At 42.3% G+C, this 19,817-nt stretch overlaps 1 protein-coding gene across 4 annotated transcripts in view; it reads right to left on the bottom strand.

The window, feature by feature from the left end:
- The window catches only part of RALGAPA2 (Ral GTPase activating protein catalytic alpha subunit 2), a 1,327,630-nt gene that overhangs the window by 992,666 nt on the left and 315,147 nt on the right, over positions 1-19,817 (bottom strand). For 3 of the 4 annotated variants that reach the window (XM_029593759.1, XM_029593761.1, XM_029593762.1), the window contains exons 14-15: positions 11,980-12,091; positions 7,013-7,250 (exon numbers count right to left, since the gene is read on the bottom strand). In XM_029593759.1, coding sequence (XP_029449619.1) covers positions 7,013-7,250; positions 11,980-12,091 — 350 coding nt within the window. Of the gene's footprint in view, positions 1-6,997; positions 7,251-11,979; positions 12,092-19,817 lie in introns of all 4 variants that reach the window. The other variant, XM_029593760.1, reaches the window with a different exon arrangement.

Raw genomic sequence — 19,817 nt, 5'->3', positions numbered from 1 at the left:
GTAGAAACAGGCAAAAGGAGGTGCTAGGGACACTAGCACATCCCTAGCACCTCCTTTTGGCCCGGAGCTGTCAAACCCGCTGACAGCCACCCAGAGCGCCATGATATTAAGTTGGAGAGTGCCTGAAGAAATTAGCGCCTACCCAAAGGCATTTTACCCCAGGCAAAATGTGCGGCTTGGCTGCACATTTTGTTTTCTGAATCGCGCAGGACTACCTAATAGGGCCATCAACATGCATTTGAATGCTGAGGGCGCTATTAGGTTCGGCGGGTTGGATGCGCTTTTTCGGCCATTTACTGAATAAGGGGTAAGGGAAAACACGCGTCCAATGGCGCACTGTACTGTATCTGCCCGTTAGATTGTAAGCCCTCTGGGGATAGGGAAATACCTACAGTACCTGAATCTAAACCGATGTGCATGTCAGATTGAATGTCGGTATATAAAAATAAATAAAATAAATAAGGGAAAGGGTTTGTTTCTTTTCATAAAAAAGAATAGGTTTTTGTTTTGTTTTAAGTTTATTCTTTTTTGTTTTTTCAGTTCCCCTTAGGCAGCCTCCTAGGCAGCCTCCTAGATAAGCCGAAATAAAGGCCTATGTCTGTGTATACTGTTATTTTTTTGTGAATGCAAATCCTTTTTTCCACATTTCCTCTTGCCGTTGAAGCTTAGAGCAATGTTGGAGTCGCATTAACCGTGTGTATGTTTATTGAATAAGGGTATTATCTCCAGGTAGTAGCCGTCATTCCCGCGAGCCACCCACTCTTCATTCACGTCCTCTAGACTTTATGGATCCACAGGGGCGGATTTTCAGAGCCCTGCTCGCGTAAATCCGCCCAAAACCGGGCGGATTTAAGCGAGCAGGGCCCTGCGCGCCGGGAAGCCTATTTTACATAGGCCTCCCGGCGCGCGCAGAGCCCCGGGACTTGCGTAAGTCCCGGGGTTCTCGGAGGGGGGCGTGTCGGGGGGCGGGCCCGGTCGTCGCGGCGTTCCGGGGGCGTGTCGGCAGCGTTTTGGGGGCGGGTACGGGGGCATGGCTACGGCCCGGGGGCGTGGCCGCGCCCTCCGTACCCGCCCCCAGGTCGCGGCCCGGCGCGCAGCAGGCCCGCTGGCGCGCGGGGATTTACGTCTCCCTCCGGGAGGCGTAAATCCCCCGACAAAGGTAAGGGGGGGGTGTAGACAGGGCCGGGTGGGTGGGTTAGGTAGGGGAAGGGAGGGTAAGGTGAGGGGAGGGCAAAGGAAAGTTCCCTCCGAGGCCGCTCCGATTTCGGAGCGGCCTTGGAGGGAACGGGGGGAGGCAGCGCGGCTCGGCGCGCGCAGGCTATACAAAATCGATAGCCTTGCGCGCGCCGATCCAGGATTTTAGTGGCGTATCTACTAAAATCCAGCGTACTTTTGCTTGAGTCTGATGCGCAAGCAAAAGTAGGCTGATCGCGCTTCTTTTAAAATCTACCCCACAGTGTTTATCCCACACCCCTTTGAAGTCCTTCACAGTTCTGGTCTTCACCACTTCCTCCAGAAGGGCATTCCAGGCATCCACCACCCTCTCCGTGAAGAAATACTACTGGAGCTTCAAATCGTGACCTCTGGTTCTGTTGATTTTTTTCCGACGGAAAAGGTTTGTCGTTGTCTATGGATCATTAAAACCTTTCAAGTATCTGAAAGTCTGTATCATATCACCTCTGCTCCTCCTTTCCTCCAGAGTGTACATATTTAGATTCTTCAATCTCTCCTCATAAGTCATTTGATGAAGACCCTCCACCTTTCTGGTCGCCCTTCCCTGGACCGCCTCTATCTTGTCTCTGTCTCTTTGGAGATATGGTCTCCAGAAATGAACACAGTACTCCAGGTGAGGCCTCACCAAGGACCTGTACAAGGGGATAATCACTTCCCTTTTCTTACTTTATATTCCTCTCTCTATGCAGCCCAGCATTCTTCTGGCTTTAGCTATCGCCTTGTCACATTGTTTTGCCGACTTCAGATCATTAGACACTATCACCCCAAGGTCTCTCTCCTGCTCCGTGCACATCAGCCTTTCTCCCCCCATCAAATACAGTTCATTCGGATTTCCACTCCCCATATGTACGACTCTCAGCTGCCATATCTTCGACCACTCTTCCAGCTTCCTTAAATCCCGCTTCGTTCTCTCCACTCCTTCCGGCGTGTCCACTCTGTTGCAGATCTTAGTGTCATCCGCAAAAAGAAAAACCTTACCTTCTATCCCGTCCGCAATGTCGCTCACAAAGATATTGAACAGGACTGGTCCCAACACCGATCCTTGCGGTACACCGCTTAAAACCGCTCTCTCTTCAGAGAGAGTTCCATTTATCATCACACATTGTCTTCTGTCCATCAACCAGTTTGCAATCCAGGCCACCACCTCGGCACTCACTCCTAAACTTCTCATTTTATTCACCAGTCTCCTATGCGGGACTGTATCAAAAGCTTTGCTGAAATCCAAGTAGATGACATTGAGTGCTCTTCCTTGATCAAATTCCTTGGTTACCCAGTCAAAAACGTCAATCAGATTTGTCTGACAGGATCTTCCCCTGGTGAATCCATGCTGCCTCTGGTCCAGCAATTCTCCCGACTGTAGATAGTTCACTATTCTCTCTTTCAACAGTGACTCCATTACTTTTCCCACAATCGAAGTGAGGCTAACCGGTCTGTAGTTACCAGCCTCTTCTCTGTTCCCACTCTTGTGAAGAGAGACTACCACCGCTCTTCTCCAATCACTCGGCACAACTCCCGTTTCTAGGGATCTATTGAACAGGTCACACAGCAGACCCACCAGCACATCTCTGAGCTCCCTCAGTATCCTGGGATGAACCTCATCAGGCCCCATGGCTTTGTCCACTTTCAGTTTCCCCAGCTCTTCCCATACATTCTCTACTGTAAATGGAGTTACATCTACTCCACTCCCCTCCAGTTTCTTGTTAACTAGCAACGGTCCTTCTCCAGGGTCCTCTTTAGTGAAAACAGAACTAAAGTATTCGTTTAATATTTCTGCCATTTCTTCGTCTCTCTCCACACATTGATCCTTTCCACCTTTCAATTTTACTATACCACTTTGAACTTTTCTCTGATATATCTGAAAAATGTTTTGTCACCTCTCTTCACGTCCTTGGCAATCCTCTCTTCAGCTTGACTTTTTGCTGTCTTGATTAATTTCTTCGTCTCCCTCAGTTCTACCAGATATTCTTCTTTGTGCTCCTCCCTTTGGGATCTTTTATATTTCTTGAATGCTGTTCTTTTATCCTTTATTTTGTCAGCCACCTCCTTTGAGAACCAGAAAGGTTTTATTTTTCTTTTGCTTTTCTTTACTTTTCTAACATATAGATTAGTTGCCTTGGAAACTGCTCCTTTTAGATTGGTCCACTGTTGATCCACATCTCTCTCGTTCTCCCAGCCTTTTAGTTCTTCTTCCAGGTACTTCCCCATTTCATCAAAGTCCGTGTTTTTGAACTGCAAAACTTGGGTCTTTGTGCTTCTTTTCCGTATCCTTTTTGTGATATTAAACCATACTGTTTGATGATCACTGCTGCTGAGGTGGGCGCCCACCTGGACATCAGAGACATTTTCTCCATTAGTGAGCACTAAGTCAAGTATAGCTCCTTCTCTCGTGGGTTCCATTACCATTTGTTTGAACAAAGCTACTTGCAGGGCATCCACTATTTCTCTACTATTATTAGATTCTGCAGATGGGATTCTCCAGTCTACATCTGGCAAATTAAAGTCTCCAACGATCACCACTTCTCCCTTCTTTCCTATCTTTTGGATGTCTTCAACCAGATCTCTGTCCAGTTCTTCCTTTTGGTTTGGAGGCCTGTAAACCACTCCAATAAAAATGGATGCCCCATCTTTTTTTTAGGTCGGCCCATAGTGCTTCTTCATTGCCCCATCTTCCTTGCAGCTCAGATGCTTGAATATTGTTTCTGACATAAAGAGCCACTCCTCCTACTTTCCCTTTGGACGTTTATATTGCATATGTTGCATTTATATATGTAATTAATATGTAGAATTTTGAGTACTGTAATTTTTTCAACTTTGTATTATGTATTCAAATAGAAATGTGCAATTCGAAAAAAGCTTTTGTATAAGTTATAAATTGTATTAAAAGTTTTTTTTGAATGGGAGGACTTTCGGGCTGGAATCGCTCTCGAAAGAGAGGGAGGTACAAGGGCTCGAATCGCCGCTCTTTTTGTCATCTTTGAGCTTTCCATCTTGAACGGACCCAAGTCACGCCTCCGGAAGGGACATCATCAACTGGGTTGAACGCCGGAATAAATTCAACTCAGGAGCGGCGCGCAGCCGCCAGCGCGCTGCCGAAGCCGCGCGACAAAGGGGCACGCTCCTTTGTGAAAAAATTTCTTATTAAGTTTTGCTTGACGTTGTATGGATAGGAAAAGAAAAACAAAAGTTTTGACGTCTTCCCCGGCTGTTCAGAAGGCTAAGGGTCCAGTGGATTTTCATTTAACAAGACGGGTAAGTCAATCTGCCCGTAATTCAATACCGGATATTTCTTTTTCATCAGGAGCATCAGTAAGCCCTAGCCAGCAGCCTGGATCTCAACTAGTAGCAGAAATACTAACTCCATCTCAACCAATCGCAAAACAAGAAGATGTGATATTAACTAATAACAGTGACTCTCTTCTTATAGGAGGAGCTGGGAAAAATGAATTGGGGGCTATAGGGGGCTCCGAGCTACAGAAGGTAGTACCGGATCCTATTGACCCCCAAAATATAACATTGGCTGATGTATGGAGGGATATAAATGAAATGCAGAAAGTTATGATGGGTTTTATGGCTCAAAGTAATAAGTCATCTGTCGAAACAAAAATGTTTAGATTTATATGATAATAGGCTGAAACAAGTAGAGGAAGCAAGTAAACTGGCTACTCTACAGATAACATCACTTCAATCAGCTAATGATGCTTTTATTAAAGATAGCATAAGTATTCACCGGCAGATTGAATCTCTAGAGAATGAGAACAGAATGAGGAATATAAGGTTTTTGAATTTTCCCATGACTAGACTTCTATCCGCTTGTGAATTACTACAGAAATACTTAGTGGAAAACCTAGCGATTATATCGATAGATGATAAATGCATTTCAAAAATGTATTATGTGATGAATACCAAACTTAGAAAGCAGGAGGGGGAGGAAGAGATGGACATTGTCCAACAGCAGTCTCCTAATTTGACAGCTTTTTTGGAATCTTCATTGGATGATATACCTGTAAGATCAACATTGATTGTCACATTCGCTAGAGAAAGTGACAAGATATTAATTATGCAGAAATACTTTAAGAATAAGGAGTTTCTGTTTTGCGGACAAAAAGTCCAACTCTTCCCAGATGTTTCCCGCATTACACAGATAAGGAGGAAACCATTTTTAAATTTAAAGTCCAGAGCATTAGGCTCTAGGAGCAACATATTTCCTAAAATTCCCCTGCAAGTGTATTGTGGTGTATCAGAAGAATAAATTTGTTTTTCAGGACCCCTCCCATTTAGAAACTTTTCTTTCAGATAAGGAAAGTAGTTGAGATGATGCAGCTGCAAAATAGAAAATTTCTAGTGATGTAAAGCTTGAATTTACATTTTCCTTAGTTAATTATGTGCATTTATCCTCCCTTAGGGGGTAATTTTCAAAAGGAGTTACATGCGTAAATGTAGCTACTATTGTAGCAATTTTCAAAAGCCATTTACTCAAGTAAAGTGCACTTATGTGAGTAAATCCTATAGACAAGTCAATGGCATATATTGTAGCAATTTTCAAAAACCCACTTACTCAAGTAAAGTGAATTTACTCCAGTAAACCTGGTTTTTACTCGAGTAAATGCTTTTTAAAATCAGGCCCTTAATGTGGACTAGGAAATTTTGATCTGGATCATTATATTTTTTTGAAGTTAAGTATGTATTAATTTCTTGATGATAAAAATGTATTCTTTGATTTGATTACATTGTAATAATGTTTAAAAATCTTAATAAACTATGAATAAAAAAAAAAGTTTTTTTGAATGAAACATTTAAATTTACTATAGATGGATAGAGTTGAACTTTTCTATGTACATTTGTCTTTATGCTTATTCATGCTTTTTAGTGGGTTTGTGTTAGTTTAGCCAGTATTTTGATACCTAATTGTAATTGCTTTTTTAAACATAACCTCATGTTATCTATAAGATGGCAAGATCTAATGTGCTATCAAAGGAACCCAAAGTCTACAAATTCCAGCATTAAAAATTCATAGTATAACACCACATAATGGAGCCTATGCAATAAAATTTAACATGCACAGTAAGATTATTTATTTAGTGATTTCTCTTTTGTATAAGCTAAAAATAGCATGCTATGCACGATGGTCTGAACATTAACATTTTTGTGCCTGCACATAAAAATGAAAGTAATATGAAAATGAAGGTTTACTAAGCCCACACAAAATAGCATGTTATGTTCACTTCCGATGATATTTGGAAAATGCTTGCTATTTAATACCTTTCTTGAATGGTGTTAACATGAGCCTGTTATTAACTAAGGGCAAAATAAATAAATAGCATAAGCATGCTAAACCAAGCATGCAATTTCCCTTTAAAAATTATCCATGGGTACAAATGAGCTTGTGGAATATACATCTACTTTTTCTGTAAGCAGATTTTTGCAAAGACTTCAAACCTGTCTGAAATTTGGTGCAGGGAACCCCAGCTCTCAATCCATCTACCGGTATAAATATTATGGAACCCCAAATGTACTTTTAGCCAGGTTGAGGACAATTTTCATCCAGCTAGTTTTCCTAGGTGGCTTTGAAAATTGTCCTCATGCCTATTTGGCAAAGGTCAATGAAACATTCCACGTGCACAGCACATGCCACCTTTTTTTACATTTATGTTATGAAAATGGTCAATATATTTATTTTAAAAAATTGTGTGTTATTTGATCATATCTACTTTCAAAATATATAATTACTAATGCCTGATAATGTAAGTTTTAAAAAATACATTACTTTTAAAAGATGTACCTTTGCCTCTCTGTTTTTTCTCTTTTTGTTCACTTAATTTATCCAAAGGAAGATTTGTCATATCAACTCCATAAACTGTTCTGGATAAGACTGCAGTTAGAGAATCCATGATTTTGGCCCATTCACTTATGAGTTCTTCCCAGTCAGTCAGTGAAGACAGCACACTAAGCAATTCATCCCAAAGTTCTCGGGATATATAAACACTTAGATTTGCTCGAATCCATGCTACAATAAGCGTCTATTAAAAAAAATATTAAGAAAGAATACATAGAAATTAAAAAGATTTTTATAAAAAGGCTTTAGTAATACTAGTTAAAGAATTAAACAAATTTTGGTCTGGCCCAACTGTTCAAAAGCAGTGCTGTTCATTACCAAGCATAGGGAATTTAGAGATTACCAGTTAAAATCTTATGTGCCATGGGTTACTTGCTCACATCCTCTATGGGGGAAGAATAAGTCATCATGCAATGAGAATATCTACTAGTAGGATTTACGCCCATGATTACAGGACTCCCGATGGAGCCCTGGTATTTGGCTCCCATGCAACCAGTGCCACTGAAAGTTGGAAATGAGAAATTACTACTTATCTGATAATTGCCTTTTCTTTAGGACAGTCAGATGAATCCAGAACAAGTGGGTTATGCACCTCTACCAGCAGATGGAGACAGAGCAAACTGATGTCACAGTATATATACCCCTGCATTGACATCAGTCTGCCAGTATTCTCTCCAAAAGCAACTGAGGACAGACTAGCAAAACTTGATTAAACAGATAACCATTTCAATACTCAACCAACAGGCAATGCTAAGCTCAGACAAGAATATAACTCTAGTCTAGGGACTGGACGAACACTTACCAGTAATTCCTATAACATGTAGCCATGGAGGACCATAATACAACCATTCCTCTGCCAAGGGAAGGAAGATGGATTCATCTGACTGTCCTAAAGAAAAGGAAATTGTCAGGTAAGTAGTAATTTCTCATTTCTTAGCATCCAGTCAGATGAATCCAGAACAAGTAGAATGTACTCAAGCTACTCCCGAACAGGGCGGGAATCTGACCGCAGTCCAGGCAAAACCACATGTGCAAAAGCTGCGTCCTCCCGGGCTTGCACATCCAGATGATAATACCTGGAAAAAAAAGTGTGTAAAGAGGATCACATCACAGCTCGGCAAATGTCGACATGAGACAACAATTTCACTTCTGCCCATGACACTGCTTGAGCTCTAGTGGAACAAGCCCTGACCTGAGCAGGTAATGGCTTCCCAGCATCAACGTATGTAGCCATGACTACCTCCTTAATCCAGCGAGCTATGGTAGTCCACAAGGCCAGCTCTCCCTGCCTTGTACCACCGTGAAGAACAAACAGGCAAGTCCGTCTTCCGTAAAGGCCTAGTAACCTCCAGATACAGATATGTCTTTTGACATCCAAGGGTAACAACATCTTTCTCTTTGTCCAGAGAGGGCAGGGAGATGGACTGATTCAAGTGAGAGTCAGTGACCACCTTCGATAGAAAAGAAAGAACAGTATGCTTCGGACAGGTCCAAAGAATCAGAAATTCCCCCAAATGTACAGCCATTATAACCGAGCATAAGATCACCAAGCAAAATGTGTCACCCGCAAGTGATGGTTGCCAGCCTTCAGATCCAGGATGGGAGGAAAGAATACCTCTTTCTTGGGCACAACAAAATAAATTGAATATCACCCTGTATTTTCTTGAGATGTATTTTCAGGAACTTCAGCCCTCAGACTGAGGAACCTTGCCCATATATCCTCCACTGCCTGCTTCTTCTGTGGGGAGTTGCAGGGACTATGAACATGTCCCGAGGAGTACTGTGAAACCCCAGTGCATATCCTTATCGTATCACCTCCAGGACCCATTGATCTGACGTGATCTCAACCCACCTCTGATAGAAGAGAAAGAGGCATCCCCCTATCTCCTGATCCCAGGGGTGGGTCGGCAAACCTTCACACTGGGAGGCTCAGGAGGATCCACTACCTGAGTCTGCGCCCCTTCTGGGCTGTATGGGACTAAAGGACTGAGAGCTATCAAAAGGTAGAGTCTTCTGAAAGGTCACTCCTCTATAGGGTCATGCTAAAGCACCGTGGCATCTGCTTCTTATCCTCCGGTAATCGAGGAATCGGTGATTCACCCCACTTACTGGCCAGTTTCTCCAACTCACTCCCAAAAAGGTTAGCCTTGGAGGTAGCATCGGCCGACAAATTTCTCAGCCATAACTTGATGCCTGGCTGCTATTACCGAAGACACCTTTCTGGCTGAAGTGCGAACCAAATTGCAGTCTGCATCTGCCAAGGCAGTGGCCGCTGGCTCCATAACTGCCCTGGAATTCTCCCCAGAGTTATCAACCTATTGAGAGAGAAGTAAACAAGAGCGAGCCACCAGGGAACAACAAGAAGCTATTTGCAAAGTCATTGCCACTGCTTCAAATGCCTACTTAAGGATAGTTTCAATCCTCCTATCATGTACAAGGCCACTCCTCCCTCCACGGGGATAGTCGTCCGCTTGGAGGCTGCATAAACAAGTGCATCCACCTTCAGAAAACGTAAACGCTCTTTCACCAATAGATCCAGAGGGTAGAAGCCTTCCAAAGCCAGACTTCATTTGAAATCAGCCTCCAGGGCGCACCACTGAAGATCAATCAATTCTTGAATGGCCTCCATCACAGGGAAAAAACAAGAGGCTTTACGCAGAGAAACCAAATTGGGATTTTTCTTTGGCTCAGACATGGAATCTGCCCCAGAGACTCCCAGCAATTTTAAGATCTGGGAAATCAGGGCTGGCAGCTCATCTCTATGGAAGAACCATAGCATAGTCCTATATGATTCTATTCTTGGAGGAATTTCACCATCCTCAAGAGAGTCTGGATCAGCATCATCATCCGTGACATTCAGATGTATGCTGGGTAGTCCTGCTGCCGCTTTAGGAGTACTCCGGTGCTTACCAGTAGGTCCAGGCAAGGTTTGCACCTGTGACTCTGACCTGGGAGTACCTGGTGGGGCTGAGGACTGTGCCTGTAGAAAGGATTGTAATCCCTGGAAAAATTCTACCCATGAAAATGTAGCAGTTTCCACACCTGGAGGTACCTGATGCATACTCACTGAATTGCCTTTCCTTGCTGAAGAACCAGTTAGGGGAGTTCCAAAATCAGACGCCCCACCAGACCTACGTCAAACTGGGAAGAACCAGGCTTAGTGAAATAAAAGGAAGATAATTCTCCGAGCCTCCAAACAGTGATGGCACAAGTCAGCGGGCACTCCTGGTTGAAATGCCTGAATATGACAGGCAGTGCAAAGAGAAAGGCACAATGGTTTCTTAGATATCGGCACCATTAGGCCAGCAGCATACTGATCGCAGCTAGAAGCCTGCGTCTAGCTTTTTTTTTTTTTATTTGAGCTTCCAAACATTAGGCAACCAACACCTAGGCATCTCAATGCCTAGGTGCCCAAGACTTAGACATCTCTAGGATAGGCACTGTAAAAAATTAAGCGCACAGCAACGCTCAATGTGCGCACAGGTAAGCGGACAACCACTTAAGGTTCCACTTACCTTGGACGCACAGACTACTAGACCTGCCTGCACAATTTGGACGCACAGCTAGATGCACACACTGAACCGACAATCCTGTAGAGGGCAGCCTAAAGAAAGTGCTCGAAATGCCGTTAAGGCCCACCACGCGGTACGCAGTGAAAAAGCTAAAAGCGGGACCTAGCCTACAGAGACTGCTCAACCCACCAGGCTGCCCATGTCCCTCGACCTCCCACAGAGTGGCACGAACATCAGAACGGTGCACCGAGCAAGGAGATGGAGGGAAGGAGGAAGCCCTACAGCAAAAAAACTCTCCTCCTCTGTTTCTGTATTTCTAACTTTTTTGTTTGTTTAAAAAAAACAAACAAAACTTACCTGAGCTCAACCTTACCTGGCTCAGTACAGAGACAGTCTCCGGCTGCAGGAGGAGAGGGCATTGGCTGCAGCTGCACCCGCTACCTTTCAGCTGCTAAGTCCATGTCATCTAAAAAACCAGCTACCGGACCAAGGCACTCATCTAAGGGACCACAGAAAACACCTCAGCAATTCTTAACTGGGGGAGGGACCTTTTGGTATCACTGCAGGAGAGCAAGGCAAATTTATTTTCCTTATTTCTCCTTTTTTTTCAAATCGAAGCAATCCCCAGTAGGGAGATGTATGTCCACCATCTACTGGAGACAGAGAATACTGGCAGGCTGTATATAAACTGTGATGTCAGTTTGCTCCATCTGTTGGTAGAGGTGCATAAGCCACTTATTCTGGATTCATCTGACAAGATGCTAAAAAAGGCAGATATTTATAAACAAAAGTGCTTGGCACCAGATGCCAGATCTCAGCCCTGGTTTCAACTGAACTTGAAAACCAAAGAAGCAAGAAGAAACTGACAGGTCAAAAAAAAGAGGAGCAAATGAAGTTTTGAGAAAAGTTTACAAACTCAACAAAAGCATACAAATATGTTATTTTGTGAAGAGGAGCATTCTAATGCTTTATGCTAATACAATACAAATCAGGACAAATAACAGGAGCTCTTTAGAACAGCAATTGCTAATAAAATAAATAGCACAGTTTAATGCATAAAGTATTGTAAATACAGTAATATATGTTTATGAAACAAATTACACTGATTTTAAAATATGATACAAAGCAAGCAACCCTGAAGTCCCCTGTTAGACAAGAAATTTACCCTTGAAAACAGAATTCCTTTCAGTCCACAACCATCTGCGGACATCACACTACTTGCCACAGAAACCAAGGAAAAGGAGGAGAAAAATGAATGAAAATGCTAAAATAAGATGATAAACATTATTGTAAATGTAATGAATTTGTATAGCTTATTCATTTTTTAAACATTAGCGTGTACCTTAAAAAAAAAATGCCAATTTAACAGTTTACACTTCCAAATAAAGAGAAAATGCTTACCCTGAATAGTAAACCTGCCAAACTTTGAGAAAACGTATCCTCTTTTTGATTTTCCTTTGGCTTCTGCATGACAGTTTCCGTTATTCTCAGTAGTATCTGTAACATCTGTTCCCTGAACCACAAAACACAAAATCTCATTTAAAATTTAAACTTCAAAACATATACATTTACAATAATTCATCTGCCATTAAAAAAAAATAGATCTTGTACCACTTCATATTATATGAGACACCTTTCACAGCTACCATAGGAGGTAATTTTCAAAACATTTTACATTTGTAAATGGGCTTTTAAAAATTGCTATTTTTATGCATGTAACTCCTTTGAAATTTCTATGCATTTTCAAAACGTTTTACGTGCGTAAATGGGCTTTTGAAAATTGCTACAATATGTACTTTTACCTTTTGAAAATTATCTCTATGTTTAGCAAGCTTTTAAACTGATTAATAGACATGCATTGGTCCATCAATATCTTGATCAAGACACAATTAGGTTACATTATACTAAAAAATTAAAGGCTGTTTTTCAGGGGAGAGAAGAGTTAAACTTTCCTAAAATAAACAGCTAGCCAAGAACACTAGTATGTTTTGAAGCTCCTTCCAAAAGAATTCTCAGAGATGCTCTTTTCTTAACTACTTGCTGAAATCATACTATATCATATCCAAGCACTTAAACGAAATATGTGGGTAACTTGCACGGAGCAGCAGTTACTTCCATAAAAAACTTGCTGGGCAGACAATGTGCCATTTGTCTTTTTTTGCCGTCAATACTATGCTACACTATCATCTTAAATTCAATAATTGAATATTCCTGTCCTCAAAAAGCATGCAAGCTTTTTGAATACTTTTGGTCATTAGCCACCTAAACTGTAATGAAGTCCTATGAAAAGTAAATGCATTATCAGTAATTAGACACAAAAATACAATCTTATGAGCTCTCAAAAGTTGGAAGTCATCTCGATGTAAATGGGAAGATAACATCCTTAATCACTTTTCTCTATATCACTTGCTTTAGTATTCTCTTTGGGCTTGATTTACAACAGTATTTTTCCTAATCTGTATCTATGGCGCCATGTTTGAATCCCTTAAGAGACGCTAATCTTATGTCCGGGGTTAACAGAATATTTTGGCCTTTTTTGAAATTTAAACAGTTTCCCCTGAAGAAGACTGAACCTCAGTTGAAACATGATTCATGTCGGGAACAATTGAAAACAATGCAGTATATCTGCTTGATTTAAAGATTTATTGGCTAAGTATTCAATTCAATTCAATTCATGAGATTTGGTGATGGTGTGTAAGAACGGGAGTTCTAAGATTATGTGAGAGTAGTGGTGTTAAAATAATAGAGATAATTTGTTTAAGAAATTTAATAAAGTTATATGGTGGGTTTTTAAATGATAGTGGCAAATGACAATAGATGATTACAATTCAAAAGCTCTGAAGGCTGATTACAGCCTGCGGCCCATTGCGTGGCGAGAGGCTGCAGATTAGATTCTAATAAGAGCGATAAGATCTATGATATTGTCATTTGATGGGTAAATATTTAAAATATTTTAAAAAATTTAAAATTGATAGTTAAAATCTTTTGGAGGTATAGACTATATCTGGTCTCCTCTCTCCTTTTCTATTGTGATCAATTGGAGAGGTAGCTGCTTCATTGCTGTTGTGTATATTCAAATTATGTCATTAAAAAACCATCTCACTTATAAATTAGCAGGCTTAAAAGGTACAGAAATTAAACTAGAAATCAAATTTTGTATTCTTTGAGACAGCAAAAGGCTATCACTGGGTCAGCACTAAACTAATAAACCATTTGTTAACACTTAAAAATAAAACTTGAATGTTTAGGATTTATCTCCCTTCTGAATTGGGATAAATTCAGACAGTTCCTTCATGGCAGCTATTCTATTTAACACTTTCTATGGTCATCCAAAACATTTGTAAATAAATAAATAAATAAAATTTATTTAAACACAACGAATTAAGAGAGCATAGATGTTCAAAGAGCTCTACATTTAATATATTGTTTTTATGGCATCTTGGCATACCTGTGTTAAACAATTAAACCTAAACTGCTGATTTTAAAGACCTTCAATACAGAGCATGGAATCAAGATGGTGCAATTAATTTCAAATGAATTCGGTACACCCATGTTGATTAGCTCTCTAACAGAGATATAAATGACTCATAGGTACTGGCAGGCTAATCAAGAAAAATAATGAAATTCAGCAAATGTTATTGTTTGGCATGCATTCTTGCATACCAATAACTCTTCTGTTAGTGTTCAACTATGATGACCCTGAAAATAGAACACTAAATATATAGAAGATGGAGGACTGTGTGGTTCAGTTGTCACCAACAATGAACAATGCCTGAGCTTAATTTAAATCTTTGGTTCAAACAGTTTTCTACCACATTTGCAACTAGAAAAGACTGAATCGGATTTGACAATTCAGCCCTTAACAAAACAATGTCTATGTAGTTGCTATAAACTAGATCAAAAGGTTTAAAACAGAAGATGAAAGCTGTATATCTGTGCCATTTTGTTGCTATATTTTAAATATTTTATTCAGACAGGAGATTTTTCTATAATTGCTACAATAATCCAGATTTTACCCTGCAAATTCTTCAAAGATGATTTTAAGAGAATCACTTAATTAGTAAGACTAGAAATCTGAATAGCTTCCATAAAAAAAAAAATCTTTTTTTAAAACATGCAAAAGCTTAGTGTACTGAGATGGCAGATAGCAAAAGCAACTGCTTTGTAAAAGAATTCCCAATAAAACTTCTGTCATGCATATAATATATATGCAATGCTCAAAAATAAGTATATTCCCTGTGCTTCTGGTCAAATGTGATGAAATATTTATTTCACTTTACGGAATCAGAAACAACCAATGTGTTTTCCTTTATTAGGCTTTGAGTTCTGCAAACCGTATCTCAAAAAGTTAGAGAGAGAGGCTAGATGTAATCTAAAGAAAGGCAACCAGAAAGGGGCACGAAAAGATATATGAGAAGACTTGAGAACTGATAAGGTAGATTTTAAGACCTGCGTGTGGGTGTCCATGTGTGTGCAGTTGCCAGCACACATGGAAATGCTGATTTTACATCAGCGTGTGCGTGTAAGTGGGAGGATTTTACAACCTGCGCACGGTGACGCAATCAGCCCTATTCCCTGTTCTCTCCTAGTCCACCCCAGTAAAGGAGCGGACTTCCTATACTTCCTAGAGAATTGGATCAAGGAAGAGCACTCGATGTCTTCTACTTGGATTTCAGCAAGGCTTTTGATACAGTCCCACACAGGAGGCTGGTGAATAAAATGAGACGTTTAGGCGTGAGTGCCGAGGTCATGGCCTGGATTGCAAACTGGTTGAAGGACAGAGGACAATGTGTGATGATAAATGGAACTTACTCTGAAGAGAGAGCGGTGTTAAGCGGAGTGCCGCAAGGATCGGTGTTGGGACCGGTCCTGTTCAATATCTATGTGAGCGACATAGCGGACAAGATAGAAGGCAAGGTTTGTCTGTTTGTGGATGACATTAAGATCTGCAACAGAGTGGACACGCCAGAAGGAGTGGAGTGAATGACACGGGATTTATGGAAGCTGGAAGAGTGGTCGAAGATATGGCAGCTGAGATTCAATGCCAAGAAGTGCAAAGTCATGCATATGGGGTGTGGAAATCTGAAAGAACTGTATTCGATGGGGGGTGAAGGGCTGATGTGCAAGGAGCAGGAGAGAGACCTAGGGGTGATAGTGTCTAATGATCTGAAGTCAGCGAAACAATGTGACAAGGCGATAGCTAAAGCCAGAAGAATGCTTTGCTGCATAGAGAGAGGAATATCGAGTAAGAAAAGGGAAGTGATTATCCCCTTGTACAGGTCCTTGGTGAGGCCTCACCTGGAGTACTGTGCTCAATTCTGGAGACCATATCTACAAAGGGACAGAGACAGGATGGAGGCGGTACAGAGAAAGGCGACCAAAAAGGTGGAGGGTCTTCATCAAATGTCTTATGAGGAGAGATTGAAGAATCTAAATATGTACACCCTGGAGGAAAGGAAGAGCAGAGGTGATATGATACAGACTTTCAGATACTTGAAAGGTTTTAATGACCCAAAGATAACGACAAACCTTTTCCGTCGGAAAAAAACCCAGCAGAACCAAGGGTCTTGATTTAAAGCTCCAGGGAGGAAGATTCAGAACCAATATCAGGAAGTATTTCTTCACGGAGAGGGTGGTGGATGCCTGGAATGCCCTTCCGAAGGAAGTGGTGAAGACCAGAACTGTGAAGGACTTCAAAGGGGCATGGGTTAAACACTGTGGATCTATAAAGTCTAGAGGATGTGTATGAAGAGTGGGTGGCTCGCAGGAATGACAGCTACTACCTGGATTTAATACCAATGACGGCTATTACCTGGAGATAATACCCTTATTCAATAAACATACACACAGTTAATGCGACTCCAACATTGCTCTAAGCTTCAACGGCAAGAGGTAATGTGGAAAAAAAAAAAGATTTCCATTCACAAAAAATGTGGGGAGTAGCTTGCTGGTTACGGCAGTTACTACTCCTAACCAAATAAGCCTGGTAACTTCACTTTCAATGCTATCCAACATAGCTCTCTGCTTCAATGGCAGAGGGGAATGAAGAAAAGTGGATCTATATACAGAAAACAACCAACAAGGAATGAATTACATAAACTGGGTAAACAAGCATGGGTGTAGCTTGCTTACTGCGGCGGTTACTATCCCCAGAACCAAAAGGTTACTAAGGGCCAAGAGTAACAGATAAGAAAGAGAGGAGAAAAAAAAAAGAGTGCGAAGGCTTGCTGGGCAGACTGGATGGGTCGTTTGGTCTTCTTCTGCCGTCATTTCTATGTTTCTATGTTATCTAACCTGCCACCTTTTCCCCTACCAGCCCCGACCCCTAAAACCCCGCTGCCTACCCTAGTTTTTTTTTTTTCTTTTGCTTCTTACCTGCAGTCCAGAGCAGCAGCAAGTTGCACGGGTCCATAGTTTTGGGCACGCACTTCAGCCGGACAGCGCCTGAAATGGCGCTGTCCTGGTCCGCCCATGCCCAGAGTCCGCTTCTAGCCCATCCCTTTTTCGAAAAGCCCTTCTTAAGTGCGTACCAGGTGTACCCATGCATGGCTATGGGTGTTTTAAACTCCCCACGGTGTGCACGCGTCCCATCCATGCATGAATCTGCCCATTTCGGCATGCCGGGCTTCTAAACATTCAGCCTTAAAATGTGTATACCCAAGAGGAGAGGAGAGATGGGGGATAAAAATACATAAATACCTGAAAGATATTTATACAAAAATTAACTTTTTCCAGAGAAAAGATCTAGAACAGTCAGCAGAGCCCTTGGTTTCCTGTGGCAAATTTTTCAAGATTCTGTGGCAACAGTCAGAAAATTCTGATATATTTTTCAAAATCCTGTGACAACTGTGGCAAATTTGCATAATTTTGCATAAAGATTCATACCTCTGACTATGCAAAAAAAAAGCTAAAAAAAGACATTCACATTTGTTTTTAAACAATATTTACACTACATACAAAAGAAAATTATTCCTTACCTGCTAATTTTCGTTCCTGTAGTACCATGGATCAGTCCAGACGGTGGGTTATGTCCCCCGTCCAGCAGATGGAGTCAGAACAGAGCTCGAGGGCACCGCCTCCTATACCAGCGCACCCTCTGCTGGAGCTCAGTATCATGAATAACAAAGCCCAAAAGAGCAAAACAAAACAATTTGGATCAAAAAACCTGACGTAAGTCAACATCAAGAACAATAAATAGGCACGAACCCAAAACGAGGTCGCCCCAGTTAACTTGTGAGGAGCTGTACAACTCTGATAGAGAACCAGAGAAGAAGAGAGACAGAAGACGCATAAGATTCCGAGCAGGAGCGCACAAACCCAGAGTGGTGGGCGTCTGGACTGATCCATGGTACTACAGGAACGAAAATTAGCAGGTAAGGAATAATTTTCTTTTCCCTGTACGTACCAGGATCAGTCCAGACGGTGGGATGTACCCAAGCTTCCCTAAAGCGGGTGGGCCCTTGAGAGCCCTGCTCGGAGAACCTGATCGCCAAAAAGCGCAGGATCCAAGGCGGCAGGTGTAGCCGATAATGCCGAGCAAAGGTATGCAACGACTTCCATGTCGCTGCCCGGCAGATTTCCTGCGGAGAGACGGACCGAGACTCCGCCCAAGAAGCAGCCTGCGAGCGCGTAGAATGAGCCCTGACACCCGCAGGAGGAGTACGCCCCGCTCCGATATAAGATGCCGAGATGGCATCCTTGATCCAGCGGGCAATCGTTGTCTTCGATGCGGAGGAGCCCTTCTTAGGTCCCGACCAGAGCACAAAGAGATGATCGGAGATCCGGAAATCATTGGTAGCCTCCAGATAATGGAGCAGAACACACTTGACGTCCAAAAGACGAAGGGACCTCTCTTCCCCTGGAGGAAACGCCGGCAGTTCCACCGTCTGGTTCAAATGGAAGGGGGAGACCACCTTCGGCAGGAAAGATGGTACGGTACGTAGAGAAACTCCGGCCTCCGAAAGGCGGAGGTACGGTTCCCTGCAGGAAAGGGCCTGCAGCTCCGAGATACGACGGGCAGAAGAGATCGCGACCAGAAACACCGTCTTCATAGTGAGGTCCTTGAGGGAAGCATCCTGTAGTGGCTCAAAAGGGGCACCCACCAGGGCCCGGAGAACTAAATTAAGGTTCCACGACGGACAGGGATCCCGAACCGGAGGCCGGAGATGCTTAGCACCCTTCAGGAAACGAGCGATATCCGCTTGGAGAAGCAGAGAAACCGGTGTCTGTACCAGAACATTCAGGGCCGCCACTTGTACTCGAAGAGAATTGTATGCTAGGGAGAGGGCATCTTCCGTCTCCGCCACGCTCAGCCTCCTGCACCCGCTGCTTTTCAGCTGTACAAGCAGCTAAGGCCACACTGGGAACCAGCAACCAGACCAAGGCACACCTCGAGGAACCACAGAAATAACTTCAGGAATTCTTAACTGGGGTAGGGAACTTTAGGTATCACCATAGGAGAGCAGGGCTTTCATTTCTCAATTTAAAATTCTCCTTTCAAAATTCACAGCAATCCCCATAGGGAGATGCATGTCTACCATCTGCTGGAGATGGCAAATACTGGCAGGCTGGGGTCACTGCAGAAACATACATACTGTGACATCAGCTTGCTCAGTCTTCATCTGCTGGCAGAGGGCATAACCCACTGGTCCTAAGTCCATCTGGCTACATGCTACGAAAAGGTGTTATTCGTTAAGCATCAAGAGGACAGTAAAAAAATTAAAAGCAGAAACAAGGGGAAAATACTTTTTGGAGATTGCAGCAGCAAGTGAGAAGAACCCATGGGGGTCCTAATGTTGCAGCAAATTTTTTTGCCGATATGGAGAATGTGATTCCTAAGTATATAAACTTTCAGTCCGCAAAGATAGGAGAAAAAACAGCATGACTGTTAGATATTGCAAACGCCTGGTCCCAACATCACAGTATTCTGACAAACTAAAGCAAACAAACTAGATAGACTAAGGCTGCCTAATCGGCAGAAGACAGGCAATGGTATGAGGAGGAACTAGCCAGACAATGGGAGTATGAGGCCGATTTGATTGAGAAGCTAAAAATGGCTAGCACCCAGAATGAGACTTTAAAGTCTGAAATTAAAAAACTGAAAGAAACAGTTTCTTGGTAAAGATGGAGATAGAAATCCTCTGGAATTACTGTCGAGATCTGCTCCAATGAATGTAAGGAGTTGAGATGGCTCAATGTGGGATTTTGGATAATTGATGAGAAATCCCAGGAAGTGCAAT

The sequence above is a fragment of the Rhinatrema bivittatum genome, chromosome 3 (assembly GCF_901001135.1).
Source record: "Rhinatrema bivittatum chromosome 3, aRhiBiv1.1, whole genome shotgun sequence".
Classification (NCBI taxonomy): domain Eukaryota; kingdom Metazoa; phylum Chordata; class Amphibia; order Gymnophiona; family Rhinatrematidae; genus Rhinatrema; species Rhinatrema bivittatum.
This window is presented reverse-complemented; position numbering and strand designations above follow the sequence as displayed.